A 20,479-nucleotide genomic window follows, 5' to 3' on the forward strand; every position below is an offset into this window, starting at 1 on the left:
AAATCACAAGATAGTTATGGCAAAACAATGGTATTTCCTAGCATCCTCAAATCCTTTGGTGGTTATAATCATTTCTGAGAGAGATGAATACAGAATCTCACAATGTTGAGCAGATTGGCGATGATAATAGGAAAGAGGAAGACTTTCATGACAACATTACACTGTGTGAAAGGTGATGTTAGTGTTTAATCTTACAGTACTTATCAAATAGACAATATATCTTTCATAACTTGAAAATAAGCTGTTTCAGACAGATAAACTCTAATCTATTTTTTCATCCATTTACACTTCTGGATTACTGTGCAACAAGCCAAAAGGGTTAATAAAAAGGCTTTGCCTTTATACTTGTAGAGAACTAAACGGTAGCCTCAGCATAGCCACTGTTTGGAGACGAGTTGGATTTTAGCCCATTGTTGTGAAATATGACCCCTTGCCTGGGCTGTGTCATTGTTTGCAAACGCTGGAGTAACAAGAGAAAGACAAGATGTTAAAAAAGTCAAAGATAAAAATTTATCAATACACACTGTTTGAAAAGAAGAAACACTTTAAGCCAGAGAATCTTGTAAACTCTGAAAGCAAGTAAGTTTTTTATTAACAGTTGTAATGAAGCCAATTCTTAATCCTCAATGTTCATAAAAGCAAAATCATTAGGATGTATTATTCTCACATAAATTGATACAAAACTGATTAAATCTATTAAATAAACTTTGGTTTTAACAATTACAGACATTACTTTTGAGATTTTAATGGGAAGTGAACTTCCTCTTCAGGTCAGACAAATCCTCTCAATAAAGAATCAGTCCACATCAATTCCGGACATAAGGTGAAACTCTAACTGTTTAAAATACATATCCTTTATCCAATAGGAAACAACGTGAAGGTGGTGTGCACGTTTGAAAATTTTGCAATACCCATCTTTCATGATGGCTCTGCTGTTGTACCTCTTTAACACAAGGATAGACTTGAGATTGGGTGACATGATAGCATCATACTAACCAATGCAGAACTTGCCTGATTGTTACATGTTAGGGCAATTTATTAGCTAATGTTTCAAACCAACTGGGTACAAGCTGAAACTATAACTGTTAAGGGTAATGGTGACTTGGCTGGAAACTAGTACAGACTTCATCGCTGCGGGTATCCTGTATGCAGACATCTCTGCTCTGATGTCCGGAGATAATTGTCCACAGTCATTGGTGTGTAGATGTGCCAAGACAGTCAGATATGCAAGTCCTGCTGGTTTATTTTCTTCCACCTTAATCATTGAAATACTGTACTTGAAATGCTTTTAGAACAAACTTAACCTTAAGGATTCAAATAAGTCTCCTGATTTTTTTTACAGAAAATAAATATTAATAAAGCATCAGAATAAAAACTATAACAGTAATGAACTGTAAACTTTACAAAAAAAGCCAGACAGAACTAAGAACTTCTTTACTCACAGAACTTCCATTGTTTCCATTCCAAATAAAGATGCAAGGTAAAAGAGTGAGCCTATATAAACATTAATGAATTCCTTAAGGCTTTGCATACAAACTGGCATTATACTGAGGCCAGCATGCAAAGAAATGTAAAAATGTTTCAGCATTTTAATAAAATACTAAAATTGCCAAAACACTGACATAAATCACTGAATTAACAAGAACAGATAAGTTATTTTGTGTAGTGAATGTCTTTTTGGAGCATTGTTTTATTTACTGCTAAAAATGATTTGCAGTCCAGAAAGTTATTGGCTCATAGCTTCCAATCATTTATACACTAATATAAAAACACAAAGAAACAATTGGATTGACAGCTAGAACTTTATAATTAACTGATAGGAATAATATATGATTTGGAGGTGCTGGTGTTGGACTGGGGTGTACAAAGTTAAAAATCATACAACACCAGGTTATAGTCCAACAGGTTTATTTGGAAGCACTAGCTTTCAGAGTGCTGCTCCTTCATCAGGTGGTTGTGTATAGTTATCCCTTCAACAGCTATGGGTCATCACCATTTATCAGGATTCTTATACAGGTCTCAAATTAATTGAATTAAGAAGCTGCTGATTTGAGCTTACTGTAATAAAGAGAGAAGCAAAGCAACGTAAGCAAAGTCCAATGTTCAGAGTCTGAACTGCAGATTTTTATTTCATACCTGTATGAAGGTTCCTTTTGTGACGCAAAACAGGTAGGCAATGTATCCTGGGATAAATACCATAGAGGAGAGTGCCATGAACCAGCCAATCCCTTGGCCCCACTTGGGGTACACATAATTCCCAAGTGTCAGTGGTGTCATTTCAACAGCACTGAAGAGAAATACTCCCTAAAATGAATGCACAAAAACAATATTAGGAGTTAAGAGTATTACATCATCTTCATCCCAAGACCCAAATATTACATTGAGGGACAACTGATTGAAACAATATAATCCTTGGTTTAGTAACAGCCTTCTGATCTCTATACTCACGGATCATAGATTCAACCTTCATTCCCGAGCATATAATTTTGACTGGTAGTTAGCCTTCCCTCTAATTTTTTCTACTTCTGCAAGGAACATGCAGGTTAGAAGGAACTTTGCTGGCAGTCCAACATCGGACATACTATCTTTCTGACAAAACTCTACATCAAGGCTGGATTTGTTTTGTAGCATGAAGGGAGAGATCCCACCAAATAATCAAAGAAGGACAGGACCAATCTTCCAGTGTTTTTTGTCAACATTTACACTAAATCAAACACAATTAAGATGGATCTTATTTTTATCATTGCTATTTCTGAGGCCATGCTCAAGCAATTTTGGACATAATAATATATTTGAAAAATACATAATTAGTTGTGAAACATGCTGAGACTTTGAGGTCATGATGAAGCACTGTATGAACATTCTTTCTTTACCTTATCAAATGATTCAGAGGAGATAACATTAAGACAACAGTGTGATGTACAGGCTGTTATTGGATATATGCATTACCACTACAGAAGTGACTGTACTGTAGCCATATTTGTAGATGACACCAATGCAAACAGTTTACAGTGAGATATTGATAGGTTAATTAAGTGGGCAAAAAGCTAGCAAATGGAGTATAATGTAGGAAAATGTGAAGTTGTCATTTTGGAAGAGAGAACAATTTAAATGGAGAAAAACTGCACAAAGCCACAAAACAAATGGACTTGGGGGTACATGTACATAAAACAAAGAAAGCTAGCACACAGAGAAGGTAATCAGGAAGACTAGTGGAATGTTGCATCTTATTTCAAGGGGTGTTTTGCATAAGTGTAAGGAAGTCTTACTGCAACTCTATAAGGTGCTGGTGAGACCATATCTGTGAGCAGTTTTGATCCTTTTATTTAAGGAAATGCTTTATTTACTTGGAGGCAGTTCAGATATGGAGGAATTGTCTTATGAGCAAAGATTAAACAAATTGGGACTCTACTCACTGGAGTTTAGAAGAATGAGAGACAATCTCATTAGCACATATCGGATTCTTGAGATGCTGGACAGAGTAAGCATTGAGGTGATGTTACCCTCATGGCAGGGTCTGGAACCAGAGGCCGTGGCTTTAAAATAAAGGGTTGCCAACTTAAGACCAAAATGAGGAGGAATTTCTTCTCACAGAGGCTCTGAGTATTTGGAATTCCTTACCACAGAGAGCTGTGGGGACAGAGTCCTTTTATATATTTAAGGCTGAGGTAAATAGGTTTTTGATCAGTCGGGAAATCAAGTAGACATGCGGCATGTTGGATTAGCCATTATCCTATTGATTGGTACAGCAGCCTTAAGGGGCTGAACAGCCTACTCCTGTTCCTATTTCTTATCATCTTAATGCTCTATTATATGCACACTGCAGTTCATAGACATTTTAGGGTAAATCGTTTTTATGCTGTTAAATATTTTTTAAAGTGAGACCCCAGATTGGTACTTGTATTGTGAGAACAACATGCACTGGGATGTGCAAGATCTTTAGGAATGTCTGAGCAATATTCTTTATTTGGCGTGTGCACAAGTAGAGTGAAAGTATTGCAACTATGGATTTTTGTATAAAGCACTGACCATAACTGACTTGAGGGCTGAATTTTATCAAAAATTGACTAAGTGTCAATTTTTTTGGAGTTTGATGGAGGGTTTCTGTTTGTGAGCTCCAGGGAGATATCCCACCTCATTATGCATGGACCATGATTCTATGGCATCATGCTATCATGTACTCACTGCTGCTGGGGTCTCCTGAGACTTGTACCACTGGCACTACATTAAAAGCCTGGCTGTACATAAGGTCAACAGTGGGAAGGAAGTGAAAAGGAAAAGCATCAATGCAAATAGAAGTTCATGATCATAAATATATTGCCTCTTCATACTTTCACCGGTCTGACTGACTTTCCTTATATTGTAACTGCAGCTTCAAGAATGATGTTACAGGGGCTACCCATCCTGAACACCATCTCTGAACTCCGTCTAAAGGCGTCCTACACTTCCCTGAATACACGGTGTAGCATAACACATCATGTCACTGTCAGATCATCACGTGAGAAAGCCTTCAAACGGGTGAAAATATTAACTTTTATTGAACAACAACCAAAGTTATGAACAAAAGGCACATTTTCTTTTCGGAACAAAAAGGGACTGCTTGCCTTTTGAACAACAACAACAAATTTATAACTAAGGAATTTTCACTGTACCCTGATCATATCTATTGGAAGCAGTTACCAATCAAGTCCTATCTGGTTTGTTCTATATATGATTCTATACAGCTCGATCATGCTCCAGATTATGTCTCTCCAACTCAAAGTTCTTATCTTCTTCTTTAGAAGACTGCTGACCTTCCAGCTCTTCAGCATTCATCACACCCCCTCTTTATTCGAGCTGTTCAGACCACAACATGCTACGATTATGCAGCACACTATATCTTAAAAATACAAGATACCCCAGTAATCCAGCATTAGAACTTAATCTTTAGCAGGCTTACCGCCTGCTCTATGTTGGCTCTGGTGGAAGAATAGGCTGAATTTGATCTATGCACAACCTCATTAAAAGTCTTCTGTAACAGTCATCAGTCATACTGCAGCAGGTAGACTGGAGTCATAGAGATGTACAGCATGGAAACATCCAACCGTCCATGCCAACCAGATATTCAACCCAATCTAGTCCTATCTGCCAGCACCCAGCCCATATCCTTCCAAACCCTTCCTATTCATATACCCATCCAAATGCCTCTTAAATGTTGCAATTGTACCAGCCTCCACCACTTCCTCTGGCAGTTCATTCCATATTCGTACCATCCTCTGTGTGAAAAAGTTGCCCCTTAGGTCTCTTTTATATCTTTCCCCTCTCACCCTAAACCAATGACTTCTAGTTCTGGACTCCCTGACCTCAGGGAAAAAACTTTGTCTATTTATCCTATCCATATCCCTCATGATTTTGTAAACCTCTATAAGGTCACCCCTCAGCCTCCGACGCTTCAGGGAAAAAAGCCCCAGCCTGTTTAGCCCCTCCCTATAGCTCAAATCCTCCAACCCTGGCAACATCCTTGTAAATCTTTTTTGAACCCTTTCAAATTTCACAACATGTTTCCGATAGGAAGGAGACCAGAATTGCACGCAATATTCCAACAGCGACCTAACCAATATCCTGTACAGCCACAACATGACTTCCCAACTCCTGTACTCAATACTCTGACCAGTAAAGGAAAACATACCAAACACCTTCTTCACTATCCTATCTACCTGCGACTCCACTTTCAAGGAGCTATGAACCTGCACTCCAAGGTCTCTTTGTTCAACAACACTCCCTAGGACCTTACCATTAAGTGTATAAGTCCTGCTAACATTTACTTTTCCAAAATGCAGCACCTCGCATTTATCTGAATTCAACTCCATCTGCCACTTCTCAGCCCATTGGCTCATCTGGTCAAGATCCTGTTGTAATCTGAGGTAACACTCTTCACTGTCCACTACACCTCCAATTTTGGTGTCATCTGCAAACTTACTCACTGTACCTCTTATGCTCGCATCCAAATCATTTATGTAAATGAGAAAAAGTAGAGGACCCAGCACCGATCCTTGTGGCACTCCACTGGTCACAGACCTCCAGTCTGAAAAACAGCCCTCCACTACCACCCTCTGTCTTCTACCTTTGAGCCAGTTCTGTATCCAAATGGCTAGTTCTCCCTGTATTCTGTGAGACCTAACCTTGCTAACCAGTCTCCCATGGAGTCTCTGAGTAACTATTCTTGCCAACATCCAGCTCTTGAAATGAAAAGGGAACATGAAAGCTATCAAGGATATAAGTATTAAGGCAATTTTCAGGGTATTTGGCACAGGCCTCTCAGATGCAGTACAAGTGATTATAGATGACCCACAGGGATCAGTTACAACTGTTTACAACATATATCAATGACTTGGAATAAGTAAGCTAATGTTCTGTAGCCAAATTTGCAGATGCCACAAAAATAGGTGGAAAAGCAAGTTGCAACAGGGTAGCAAACAGTTTTTACATTGAGATATTGATCGGTTAAGAAAGTTGGCGAAAAGTTGGCAAATAGAGTATAATGTGGAAAAATATGAAATTGTTCATTTTTGAAGGGAAAACAAAAGCTGTAGGGACGTTGCCCTTGTATATATTGAAGGCTGAGATAAACAGATTCTTGATCAGTAGGAGAATCAAAGAGGGGCAAACACAGCAAAGAGGACATGAAGCACGTCGGGTTCGATCATGATTCTATTGAATGCTGGAGCAGACTTGAGGAGCCAAAGTGGGAGAAAGTGAAGACTGCAGATGCTGGAGATCAGAGTCGGGAGTGTGATGCTGCAAAAGCACAGCAGGTCAGGCATCATATGAGGAGTAGGAGAATCAACATTTCGGGCATAAGCCCTTTATCAGGGCTTCATCAGTTGATTCTCTTCTCTTGGTATGCTGCCTGACCTGCTGTGCTTTTCCAGCACCACACTCTTGACTAGAAGCCAAATTGCCTATTCCTGTTTCTATTTCGTATGGTCTAACGACTTGTGCATTTACTGAATAGAAGTCTTTTCTATTGATGAAGTCTGTTTTGATATAGTATTCTCAATGTGACATGTACACAATCTATTATATCTTGCACCTGAGGGAAGTCAGCTAAATTGACAAAGCCTACAGCTTAGGCTGCAGCTCTGACCTTATTACAGGAAATTAAATGAAGCATTGTTATCTGGCACAAATTTTTTCACCAACAGTTTTGTTATTTTTCTGGGGTAAGAATAAAGAGATTCTGCATTGGGTCCCAGCTGCATAAAAATGTAGGGCAGCTGTCACCTTGATAGCCACTGGGACAGGATGGCAGCCCATCCATTCAGTCCACAATTTCTACTTCAGTTCTGTGACAGTGTTCCATGATATCCTCAGTCTGCACAGTAATGTGTCTCGTCAACTGGAGGAAATTGCATTAAGAATGATGGATTCTGGTCCTTCTATACCTCCACATCTGGAGAGGGCACTCATCTGCAACTCTTTCTTAAGGAAGGTGTTTGGAAGCAGCTAGAGGTTGCACCTGTTCTGAGGTTAGTGGCATATTTGTTCCTCCTCAAATCTTCTGTGCCTTGGTGGCATTGTAGCCACAATGATGATAAGCCCTGCTTTAAATTGATCCACAGGGGATGCTCTGAGTGACCCTTTCAATCTCAGAAACAAAACAGCTTCTTCATAAAGTGAACTGTCATCATTTGTGTCACACACAAATGACAGTTCAGCATAGTCCTCGATATGGGGGATGGGGATGTCTGTATTTGGGCCTTTGATATCATTGTTCCATTGTACCCTATCCCTCACATCGCCCAAAAAGGTAGCATGACATATAAGAGCATGTTGTCAAATACTTGCAGGTGAAGTGACAGGAAATCAGGCTGTGCCCTTGTGCAGCTTTTGAGATGTTGTATAGCCTTTGTGAATTGTGGTTCACAGGTAATATTTTTAAAATTACCTGTGACTAATTCTGCTTTACAGAGATGAATATGATCAATTTATATTGACAAATGTAATTGTCAAGATTACATGGGGCCAGAATTTGTATTCTGCATAGTTTATCATGCATGTGTTTTGTATACGGAATTCTATGACTAAAAATGTATTCAACGTGTGCTGTATAAGTGATTGATTAATGCAATTGCCCTTTGACGGCCTCACATCAAGTGAACCTACATCTTCCTACAGAAGAAAACACTTAGTCTGCTCAATCCAGGTGAGGTGGCAGCCATTTTTCAATTCCACTGTGTACCATCAATTTGGATGAAGGTGGGAGGGAAAACAGGTCTCACTTCACAGAGTGAGTGGCAGGCTCCACCTAGTAACCTAGGGGCCCTCCATACCTTCATGTTTCTTTTGTCCTTGCACTCCCTGTCAATGCCAACAGTTCTGATATTCCACACATTCTTACCCAACACTTTCATTTCAGTCTTTGCCTCCTAACCTTACCGCTGAGCTCTAGACCGACAACTCAGCCATGCCAACCAACATGATGCACTATCTCCCTTTCAAGAAAGGATAACGGTGGCCATCAATAACCCTTTTGTTTTTGCAGTAACCCAAATCTTCCAATGTACTATCATTTCCTGCCCTTATATTTTGGCTTCCTAATCCCTCACAATTGTTGATCCTCTCTGCATCTCCCAGCATGCTGCCTCCAATCCCCACAACAGACTTTCTCAACTTGCCTATTAAAATAGGCCTCTGAGAACCCAACTTAACTTTAGTGGACTGACCACCAGGACTGACCATAGTTTAACTCCCTTGATCCATTTAGAAGACCAGCCCAGACTGATGAGTGACTATATCCGTGACTGATCTCTTGCAGTTCCCTGACTGACTTACTGCTAAACTTCTGACTGGTGACACCAGACTTGCAGGACAGACTATGACCCACTTGCCAGAGTCATTCTTCACTCTGACTGCTCCAAACTGCTTATTGACCATGTCCAAGTTAAGCAGGAGAAAATGATGTGAGAGACCAGAGTTGAGATGAAGGGCTTATACCTGAAACGTTGATTCTCCTGCTCCCTGGATGCTGCCTAGCCTGCTGTGCTTTTCCAGCATCATACTCTCGACCATGACGTGCAAGTTAAGCCTCTGGGCTGAAATTGAGCATTGCCCTTGACTGACTGTGCCAAGCAAACTCTTTGATTTGACGAAGGACTGCTCCCCTTGTCTTTAAGACCTAGCCAGATGTGTGAAGTACATGCTGTTGCCGTGTCATTGATGTAGCACAATGACATAAAGCAACATTCTTGCCCCCATGGCTGATCACTTCTGATAGCAATGACAAGCTGCATGGCTTTGTTTCTGCACTAGAAGGCAAGACAAAGTACTGTAAAGCTGTAAGTTCTGAATGAGGTAGCAATGTAACAAAAGGACAAGCCAAAGCAGAGATGCAGTGAGCATCCAAGAAAATAAAAAGTGAGTGAGCATTAAGAGAGCAAACAAAGAGCCATGAGATGCACCCTATACTGATGCGTGAGATGGCTGTCCATCCCTGCACACAAAGTGGTCTTGCAGCAGCACTACAATAGAAGGAATATTGGTATGCTCCACATTTAAGTGAAGTGATAAACTGTAAGTGAATCAGAAGTATGTCATGATAATGTGGTGAGGCTGGCGGGTGTCCAATGTTAAACCTCATGGATTAAGGATTCAGGTTGTTGTTGCCCATGGAAGCATTCCCTGAGATTGGCCATTGCCCATTTAGGGACTTGGAAGTTTCTGCCCTTAGAAGCTTTTAACAAGTCCATTAGTCTAAATTAATTGCAAGGTTACAAGTGCACTAAAAGTTATTACAAAGTCAATCAAAGGTTCCAAGACACTGAAAATTTAATCGAACAAATGTCCTGTCATTTAATTTTACAAGAAATTTGATAATGTCTATTAAATATGTTCAGACCATCTGTAGGCAGACTATAGTTATTGCACCAATATTTTCTTCATTTTGAATCTCATAATGAAGTGCTGAGAATTGGACAATTTGCTTGAATGTTCTAGCCGGAAAAGGATAAGGTTCTTCCAATAACAATTTTTTTATATAAAGAGATTACTAAGTATATCAGCAGCTCATATTAAATTTGTTTCACCAATAACGTGGGGCACAGTACAATAAGAACATTCTGGAGCTTGTCAAATGAACCATTATTCATGTGTGAGGTTATGAAAGAAAATTTGAACCATTTATTACAGACAGATCTCAGTTTTTCTTCTCTGTGCATTTGCCAGTAGAGGGCACTAAATAATTACTGGGGTGGGAATACCTTTCCCCTGTCAAGTCTGGGGCCAATACATTAAAAATCTGTGAATACATGTGTTGATATCAGCTAAAATAAGACATACTATGGGTTAAATGAGAATCTTTCTGTTGAAAAAGGAGATGTGTTATGCATACGGAGCTGGCTAGACGTTATCTAAATCACTTCTATGCTTTATGATGAGGATTAATATGCTCCACATGCGGGAGAAAAAAAATCAGGCTATGTGATATGGATGATATGATATCTGAAATAGATACATATGCATTGCTTCTTACATGAAAATTGAAATGACAGCCAGAAGATTGCACTGGTTCACACAGAAGGAATCAGGAACTTGAGATATGCACATGTTAATTATCCAGGAAGAAATGTTGAAAATAAAACAAGTAATAAGAAACAAGTAATTTAAGGAAAAGAGATTAGTAAACTTGAGAGAAATGGGAAAAGACAGAGAGGGAGAAATGAAATTAGATTCAGAAAGAATTCTTTATAAAAAGATAAAGCTACAGTTTAAGTTTTAAAAAAGTCTTACCATAACTACAAAAGGAGTAAAATATACCCAACAAAGCTTCCACCATATGCATGGCTTGTACCCAATCATTTCCTCAATGTTTTTATAGAACTTGTTAACTCCTGTGAAAAACAATATCAAAAATTATACCCTTGGACATCAATCTTTCCAGAAAATTTCAATCCCATTTCAGAATTCTCATTTTCATTTTCAAGATATTTCCAAACCTTACTCCATCCTATCCTATCTCAACAATCTTCTTCAGCCCTACATAACAACCATCTCTGCATTCTGCAATTATGACCTATTAACCATACTTGATTTTAATGGCCCCACTACTGATAATGATGCTCTCAACTTCCTACCTCCTAAGCTTTGTAATTATTCCCTTAATACCTGTTCCTCTTTTCCTTATTTTCTTCTTCCTAAAATGTACCACTTTGATCAAGCTTTTGATCTGCTGTTTTCTTATATGACTTAGTATGCAATATAGTTCCCTAATGCCTATGAAGAACTTTGGGAAGTCTTACTACATTCAAGGTCTCAAACAAAGCAAATGGATTTGTTTTAAAAAATCATTCATGGACTGCAGGTATCACTGGCTAAACTAGTATTTATTGCCTATCTCTAATTGCTTTGGAGAAGGCAGTGATTAGCTTTCTTCTTGAACTGTTGCAGTTTTTGGGTAAAAAAATTCAAGGTAGTGTTCAGAAGGCAACTCCAGAATTTTGAAGTGGTGACATTGAAGGAACAGTGATACATTTCAAAGTCCAGATGGGATGTGTTTGAAAGGGAACTTGCAAGTGTTTATACCTGTGTATTTGCTGCCCTTGTCATACAAGGTAATAAAGGTTCTGGAAAAGAATCATACTGAACTCAAAGTATTAATTCTGTTTCTCTCTTCACAGATGCTACCACGCTGCTGAGTTTCTTTCATATTTTGGTTCTTATTTCACAATTCCCAGAATTCCAGTATCCACAGTATTTTGTTTCTATTGTATGATTGAGGTTGCAGATTTGGAAGGTGTTGTCAAAGTGGTCTTGTGAATTCCTACAGTGCATCTTGTAGATGGTACATACTACTGCAACCATGCATCAAACATGAAGAAAGTGAATCTTGAAGATTGTGATTGGGTTACCAATCAAGTAGGCTGCCTTGTCCTTGTTAATGGCAAGCTTCTTGAATGTTATGGAAGATGCACTCATTCAGGCAAGTGAGGTGATGGTGGACAAGCTTTAAAGAAATGGGAGGTGAGTTATTTGCTCATCGAATTCCTAGCGTCTGATTTGCTCTCATGGTCAAAGTATTTATATGGTGATTACAATTCAGTTTCTGAAGAATGGTAACCTCTCGGGTAGTTGGGGAATCAGTGATGGAAATACAGTATGGTGATGGTTAGATTCACTCTTGTTTGAGATGGACATTGCCTGGTACTTTTGTGATGCCACCTATCAGCCCAAGCGTTAATAGTGTCTAAGTCTTATAGCATATGGATGTGTGTCAATATCTGAGGTGCTGAACATAGTGCAATCATCAGCAAACATCCCCACCACTAACCTTTTGATGGAAGTAATGTCACTGATAAAGCAGCTGAAGATGGTTGGGCCTGCAACTCTACCTCAGGGACCCATAAAATGATGTCCTGCAACTGAGATGATTGGCCGTTAACAACCACAACCATCTTCCTTTATGCTCAGAATTATTCTATCCAGGGAACATTTTTCCTGATTACCATGGACTCCAGCTTTTCTAGGCCTGCATCATATCATACTCCATCAAATGCTATGTTGACGTAGAGGATAGTCAGATTTCAGTCCACTTCTGAATTTGAGAATTTTATGTGCACGTTTGGACCAAGTCTAAAATGGGATCATGAGTTGAGTGTTCCTGGCAGAACCAAAATTGAACATCAGTGAGCAGGTTATTACTTTGCAAATGCCACTTTATAGCACCGTCAATCACTCTTTTCATCACATTGCTGAGGATTAAGAGTAAACTAATAGGATGGTAATTAGCTATATTAGACTTGTCCTGCTTTTTGTGCGCAGTACATGGCTGGGCAATTTTTCACATTGCAGATAGATGCCAATGTTATAGCTGCAGTTAGACCAGGTTGGTTTATGGCTTGACCAGTTCTGGAGCACATGTATTCAATGTTATCATTGGAATGTTTCATGGACATAGTGGTATCCAGTGAATTCAGACATTTCTTGATATCATGTGGAGTGAATCGAACTGGATAAAGACATGGGTCTCTGGAGAAAGCCAAAAATCAATCACTTACTCAGTACATCTGTCTGTTGTTGTTTTACACATTTTCTTTGATTTGAAATCTGATTTAGGCAAAAAAAATGTTTCACATTGACTGGTAAAAGAATTCCTTCAGGGATCATTTCCAACTGAGCTTCCAAGGAATGACCTGATTGTATTATGCATAACTATACTGCCTTGTGATCACAGGACTACAGGTTGTAGTGTAAACTGTGAAGATTACAATTTACCTCTTATCTGGCTTTTAGATTACATCCCAAAATATACTGCATATGGAATGTGCATAGAGACTTCTTCCTAACTAACAATACTTACAGTCCTTTGTTTTTTAATAAAACAATTTTGTGTGTTGCTGTGAAAACATTATTAGTTTGGCTTAGCATGCTCAAGAATGTCTAGTTATTAAAAGAGTATTACACTTAAGTGGGTGAGCAAATATTTTGGAAACTCATATAGAATTTGTGATACTACTGCTGCAAAAAGTAAACAAAATAAATGATTGAAAATAACTTTAGCTAGGAGACTGTTATTAGTGGCATTCATCCAAGAGTACATTGCTTGGACAATGACTAGGAATGTAAATTAAGGTAAGTGTCTTCATCACTGGGATATCCAGTGTAAACCTTACAATGTCACCTTTAATTGCCATGTTAAGTTCAGGACATTGCAGAAAGACACCAAATTAATATGCATTCTAATTCAGAATTAATAATGATTATACATACATTATAAAGAAACTCACTGTAGAGAATGTTTGAAAGTTGCCTTGTAACAAAATAAAGTAACAATTTTACAACAGATGAGCAGAAAGTAATCTAAACAGAACTCCAGAAATCTCAGATCATTGTGGATCAGTTGTCACAACTGTAACTTATTACAAGAAGTGGAGGAAATCTTGCTGAGTTGTCTTTTTATCCTCACAGTAGACCTATGCCTTTCTCTAAGTTTCTGCTGTGTGAACAAAACGGTCTTCAAATCAAACCAAATAGATTACTTAGCCGGCATAACTTTACTCCACAAACATTGCTATATGATTTAAGCAAGATGTATTGTTGTGATGCAAAGTTAACAAGATTATTGACAAGAAAGCAACCATGAATTAGAGATTCAGAGGGGAAAATGCTGAAGATTGATTTCCCCTCCTGTGCATTTCCTGATTCTGGGCCAGCAAGCAAAATGCTTCCTCTCAAGTGTCAGGTAATATTAGGCTGTAAGCATCACTAGGCAGCACCCAACAGCAGACTAAAAATGACTGTAGGCTTTAGAGAAGAGCATTCTGTTGAGCACTTCCCCTTCATTACACAGATGAGGTCCTACGAAGAATTAAAAAACATGTCCTGTCATTCCATGCGCCTTTTGGCATGAGGTTAAAAGATGAAATTAATTCATGATATCTATTTATATCTAGATTTTTAATAATAATCATAATAGTTTGTTGCTCCATAGCAGGAAAGTCTGAAGAGAGCCATATAACCTGAAATCTATATCTAGGTTTACTATTAAGCTGTTCTCTCCTCCCATATCTGACTGCAATTTTACATTAACATGAGTCACAATGTTTCCTAATAAAACTAACATAGGTTTTTATTTAGAACAGTCACTAACCATAAAACCACGATATTGAGATAGTCTCAAAGAATACCAGAAAGAGGAGAGTCATGCCACTGGCAGAATAATAGTCAAACAACTTGAACATGTAGAGACCACCCTGTGTTGAGAAAGAAAATTTAGAAATGCAAAGTTGAAATATGAATTACGAATTCAATTTAAAAATATCTTCTCAGCACATTATCTGTAAAACATTTCAGAATATAGGTCAACTGTAGCTATCCCACAATGCCAACACATGAACAAACACACAAATATACAAAATCAGAGCAGGAATAGGCCAGATGGCCCTTCAGCCTGCTCCACCATTCAATAAGATCAAGGCTTGATTGGATCACTCCACATTCCTGCTTACCCCAACAACTTTTCAACCCTTTGTTTATCAAGAATCTATCCTCTTCTGCCTTGAAAAGATTTAAAACATCTGCTTCTCCCACTTTTTGAGGAGGAGAGTTCCAAAGACTCACAGCCTACTTTGAGAAAATAAAATTCTTATCTCTGTCTGAAATAGGTGAAACCTTAAAAGCAGTGACCCCTAATTTTAGATTGTTCCACAACTGGAAACATGCATTCAACGTGTATCTGGTCAAAACCCACAGTATCTTATATGTCTCAATTAACTTTAATCCCTCCTGTCTGTGTGGAGTTTGCACATTCTCCCTGTGTCTGCAAGGGTTTCCTCTGGGTGCTCCGGTTTCCTCCCACAATCCAAAGATATGCAGGTCAGGTGAATTGACCATGCTAAATCGCCCACAGTGTTAGTCAGGGGTAAATATAGGGTAGGGGAATGGGTTTGGATGGGTTGCTCTTCGGAGGGGCGGTGTGGACTTGTTGGGCCGAAGGGCCTGTTTCCACACTGTAGAGAATCTAATCTAATGTAATCTTTATCTCTTATTCTTCTCATCTCCAGGGGATAAAAGCCTAGCCTCTTCAACCCTTCATCATAGGTAAACATGTCCACATTTTATGTAGTTACTGAATCTGGGCATAGCTAGCTATGACATCATTTATTAACCCCCATTTATTGCCCATGAGAAGGTGTCTTCTTTAACTGCTATAGTCTATTTAATGAAGGTACAGTCACAATGCTACTGGTGAGGGATGGTGAAATTCCAGTATTTTGATTTAGCAGCACTGAAGGGACAGCAACATATTTCCAAGTCAGGATAGTGAGTGGTCTGGAGGGGAAATTGCAGGTGTAAGTGCTCCCATGTATCTGCTGATTTTATCATTCTAGATGGAAGTGGTCATGGGTTTGGAAGTTGCTGTCTGAGGATCCTTGTGAATTTCTGCAGTGCATCTTGTAGATGGTGCACACTGTTGCTGCAGTACCATGGGATGGAGACAGTGAATATTTGTGAGTTGCTGCCAATAAATGGACTGCTTTGTCATGGATGATGTTAAGCAGCTTGAGAGTTAATGGAGCTCCATTCATCCAGATTAGTGGGGGGGGGGGGGGGGCGGGGCGGGGCGGGGGGAGGTATTCCATCACACTCTTGACTTGTGCCTTTAGATAGTGGACAGGCTTCTATTGAGTTAGGAGATGAGTCACTCACTATAACATTTCTAGCCTCTCACTTGCTCTTGGACCTAAAGTATTGAAACATTTGGTCCGGTTCAGTTTCTGGTTAATGGTAGCTCCCTCTGTAAAGGGTGTTAGCGGGAGATTCAGCAATGGCAATGCCATTGAATATCAAGCAGGGGTAGTTAGTTTCTTGCTGGTTGAACACTGTCATTGCTTGGCATTTTTGAGGTGTAAATGTCACTTGCACTTCTCACCAAGCTGGTTTGTTGCCTGGTCTTGCTGCATTTGTGTTTGGGCTGCATCAGTAACTGAAGAGTAGCAAATGGTGCTAAAAATTGTGCAATCATTAGCAAACATCTCTACTTCTGACCTTATGATGGAGGGAAGGTCATTGGTGAAGCAGTCAATGATGACTGGGCCTAGGACACTGCCCTGCAGAACTTCTGCAGAGATGTCTTGGTGCTGAGATGACTGGCCACGAATACCTACCACCATCATCCTCTGTATCAGGTATAATTTCAACTAGTGGATTAATTTCTCCTGAATTCTACTGACTCCAGTTTTGCTAAGGCTCCTTGATGCCCCACCCAGGATGATCACTCTCAGCTCACTTTTGGAGTTTAGTTGTTTTGTCCTTTTTTGAATCAAACTTGTCATGAGGTCAAGAACAAAGTTTTCCTGGCAGAACCCAAATTGAACTTCAGTTGTCAAGATGCATGTCTCTTTAATGACCAAATAGATGAGCTCCAGAGTTGATTGAGAACAGGCAATACTCATTTAACTTTGTATTCAGGTAATAAGCATGCCCCTTCCAACTCCACTTTGATTTAGCCCTTTCCATCTCTCCCTAAACCCCCCTGCTTTTGATGGTTTGAATTGTCTTCAAAAGCTATGTTCACAAATTAATTAATTAGAAAACATGATGATTTACTGGAGGTGGTTATAAGGCAGAAAAAAATAGCATGGGTGATTTTGTGATGCAAGAAATGCTCAGTTATGTCTAAGAGCACTTCTGGACATTGAAAAATATCAAATCAAACCTACAAGTGATTCGGTAGTGAGAAAAATGTTTGGTTGTGTGTTAGTATTCCCGGATATAAAAAGAGAAAAGAAGAAAGCTTTAAAAAGTCATAAACTCCAAATCCTTGTTTGGGTTACCCTTTCCAACTTCCCTAATGCCCCATCACTGTTAATGATCTGTATTGCCCTTAAAGGGCTTTGCATGTAAATTAATCAGTTGGAGAACACAGGCAATTTAGTAATTGTGGCTAGTAGATGAAAAAATACCACAGGAGATTTGGAGATAGGAAATAAAACACAGCTCTAAGAACACTTCCAGATATATGAAAAAGGAAAAAAAAATCATAAACACTCTGGGGTTCTTGTGGTACAATGGTAGTTTAGATTAGATTAATTACAGTGTGGAAACAGGCCCTTCAGCCCAACAAGTCCACACCAACCCAGACCCATTCCCCTACATTTATCCCTTCACCTAACACTGTGGGAAATTTAACATGGCCACTTCACCTAACCTGCATATTTTTGGACTGTGGGAGGAAACCCACGCAGACACGGGGAGAATGTGCCTGAGGCAGAAATTGAACCCAGGTCTCTGGTGCTGTGAAGCAGCAGTGCTAACCACTGTACCACCATGCTGCCCAGTTTCCCACCTCCAGGCTAGGAGGCCTAGGTTCAAGTCCCATCTGTTCTCGAGGGGGGTAATACAGGTTGAATAGAAAATATCTAAGTCATAAGCAGGATTGGGGTGCTGGGGGGAGTAGCATATGGCAATTGGGTGATTTGGTGATAGATTCTTGAAATAAAAGAAAGAATTTAATTCATATGGGTGAAGCCTTTACAGGGGGTTCGGCACTGCAGGGGTCGTTGTGCATTATTTTATCCACAATGTGTTATAGTGTGCCCAAATAGGTTGATTAAAATAATTGCAAAGTGGTTTTGTAGCCTATCTAACATTTCCTTAATTTCAGAATCATGTGTCTCTCTTACCATCCCTGGTGGTCTAATGGCTGTGATTCAATGATCGCACTGCCCATGGCACAAATGTGTTTGCTGGTCAAACAATGAAAAGTCATAATTTTGCCTCTACAGGGCAGTGATGTAATTTGTTTATTGGGAATTTAGTTAAACTGGCGGTTTGTTTAACTTAAAAAAAAATTGCTCAGTTATCTTCTTGACTTTCTGTTGTTGTTACACTGCTCCTGGGGAGTGTTTGTAATTGATTAATTGGATGATTAGATAACTTATTCTTGAGCTTCTTAAAAAGAGCTGAGTTTATACCATTGCTGAGCAGTGTCTGTAATTCATTCACTGAGTGATTAGTTACGTTGTTGGAAAAAAGATCTGACCTCATATATCAAAGCTTTTAGAGACAAGTCGGTGCCACACGTGATGTAAATACTCCCTCCAACAACATTTTGTCTTAATCCCCTCCTTTGTTCCTTTTGAAGGGAGTTGCTCCTTGAATTTCTGAATTAAGAGAAAATATCGGACAATAAATGATTTCCAGTGGTCTATGGGGAATAGTTAGTACATGTTTCCAGTGTGAATCTAAATATCACAATATCAGGAATTGTTCACGGATCACTATTTGAAGTCAAGTTTTTGAAGCAATTCATGGAACAGGTGGGTGAATATGATCAGACTGAATAACAAGAAGACATAAGTCAGTGCATGAGTTTCTCAAGTGCTGATTCATTCAATTGCTTTGCAGCAGGCAGTGGGTGTACCCCAACAGGGTGTGGCACCAATTGGTTGAACTGAAAACTCTGGACAAAACAAAGTAAAACAGAGCCAAGGAATATGAAAGCACTGCCTGGATTCAACTCAGAAAGGATAATTTATTATTAGTTTAGCAATTTGTTATTGCTTGTGAAATTGTATTGCTAGAACATTTTGTAAGCACTGCCATTATTGCTGAGTAAATCTTTAACGAAGCAAAATGAAAACGCATTTGGCATGGAGAACAATAAAGCATTTGTAATTGTAAAAATAGTAAACTTGGAATTCACAAGATCTGGACATTATTGTATTCTATCGATAAAACCTGGAGTTTCTCATCAAGAGGTCCTAAAGGTGTTATTGACCAGTGCAGCTAAAAAGATTATATGGAAATTGCGCAAACAATTTGCTCATCCGTCCTCACAAAAACAAAGCTAATGTTAAAAGCTGCCAGAGGTATGAATGAAGAATATGAATCCCTTTAGATCAGATCACATTGCAATGTATTAGCTACTATAAGCATCATCACATCCAGTTTTAAATGTTCCTGAACTCAGGAATTTAATGAACTTGTATTTCTGGATCTGATGAGCATATGGAGCAAAAATTGGGATGTCTAACTATTACTTTATATAGATATGACAACTGGGGTAATTTTGTAAATGACAAACTTCAGATCATGTTTGAGAAGTTAAATATTATTGTAATGCATACTGCTGCACAATGTCCATTCAGCACTGGCTTGTGCAAAAGAAAGGATGCAAAAATTGATGTGTGGTGCACAAAATACTGCCAGATCAGCTAAACTTAATTTACAAACTGTACTTGCACATGCAGTACATGCAAAAAGTATCCTTTACAGATATCTGGAGGGGTATATCCAATACTAATTAGGAAATGGCCATATGTCAAAATTGCCTTCAGTACTGCTTCCAGCATTAGAATGAACAATGATCAACTCAATTATTTTTTATCTAACTAAATGAATCTCACACTGTAAGAAAAGTATTTATTAAAGTTGAAGCAGTAAGAGGGAAATTTCAGACCAGGTAACATAACTAACTGTATGAGAGAAGACTACAGGGTGAGGAAAGGGCCAAGAAAAGTTAGTGAATATGATGGGAAAACTTCCATTATATAACAGCAATCGGACTGTAAAGGTACAGTGCTCATGAGTAGGGGGGCAATTAAACTCTGAGAGCACGGGAGAAGGTATTGACAGTGAAGCACTATACACTTCGGACACTCATGAGTTCTAAAGTTTGGACCAGAGCGATAGGACATTAGAACTTAAGAAATACATACCAATACATGTGCTGATGGTGAAGTATTTTACCTATCTGCAGTCAGATGTCTAGAGAGTAATCATGACAATAGGACATGCAGGCAGGACTACAGGAAAATATCATCTTGGACAAGTGAAATGTCCAAGGTGGGGAATAAGAATTGAGCACCATGGACTAGCAGTGTGGTCTATGAGAGTGGAGAACAAGAAAACACAGTTCCATACTGATTCAAGAGATACATTTAGGATACATGTACAGTAGAGAGAATTTCATTCTTATATCCTGATAGGACTAGTCCAGAGA

At 39.0% G+C, this 20,479-nt stretch overlaps 1 protein-coding gene across 1 annotated transcript in view; it reads right to left on the bottom strand.

The window, feature by feature from the left end:
- Window positions 1-355: 355 nt before the first annotated feature.
- The window catches only part of LOC132825064 (sodium- and chloride-dependent GABA transporter 1-like), a 62,933-nt gene continuing 42,809 nt past the window's right edge, over window positions 356-20,479 (bottom strand). The window contains exons 11-14 of the mRNA XM_060840072.1: window positions 14,624-14,726; window positions 10,768-10,868; window positions 2,137-2,304; window positions 356-460 (exon numbers count right to left, since the gene is read on the bottom strand). Of these exons, the coding sequence (XP_060696055.1) occupies window positions 356-460; window positions 2,137-2,304; window positions 10,768-10,868; window positions 14,624-14,726 (477 nt within the window). The remainder of the gene's footprint in view (window positions 461-2,136; window positions 2,305-10,767; window positions 10,869-14,623; window positions 14,727-20,479) is intronic.

The sequence above is a fragment of the Hemiscyllium ocellatum genome, chromosome 19 (assembly GCF_020745735.1).
Source record: "Hemiscyllium ocellatum isolate sHemOce1 chromosome 19, sHemOce1.pat.X.cur, whole genome shotgun sequence".
NCBI classification, from domain to species: domain Eukaryota; kingdom Metazoa; phylum Chordata; class Chondrichthyes; order Orectolobiformes; family Hemiscylliidae; genus Hemiscyllium; species Hemiscyllium ocellatum.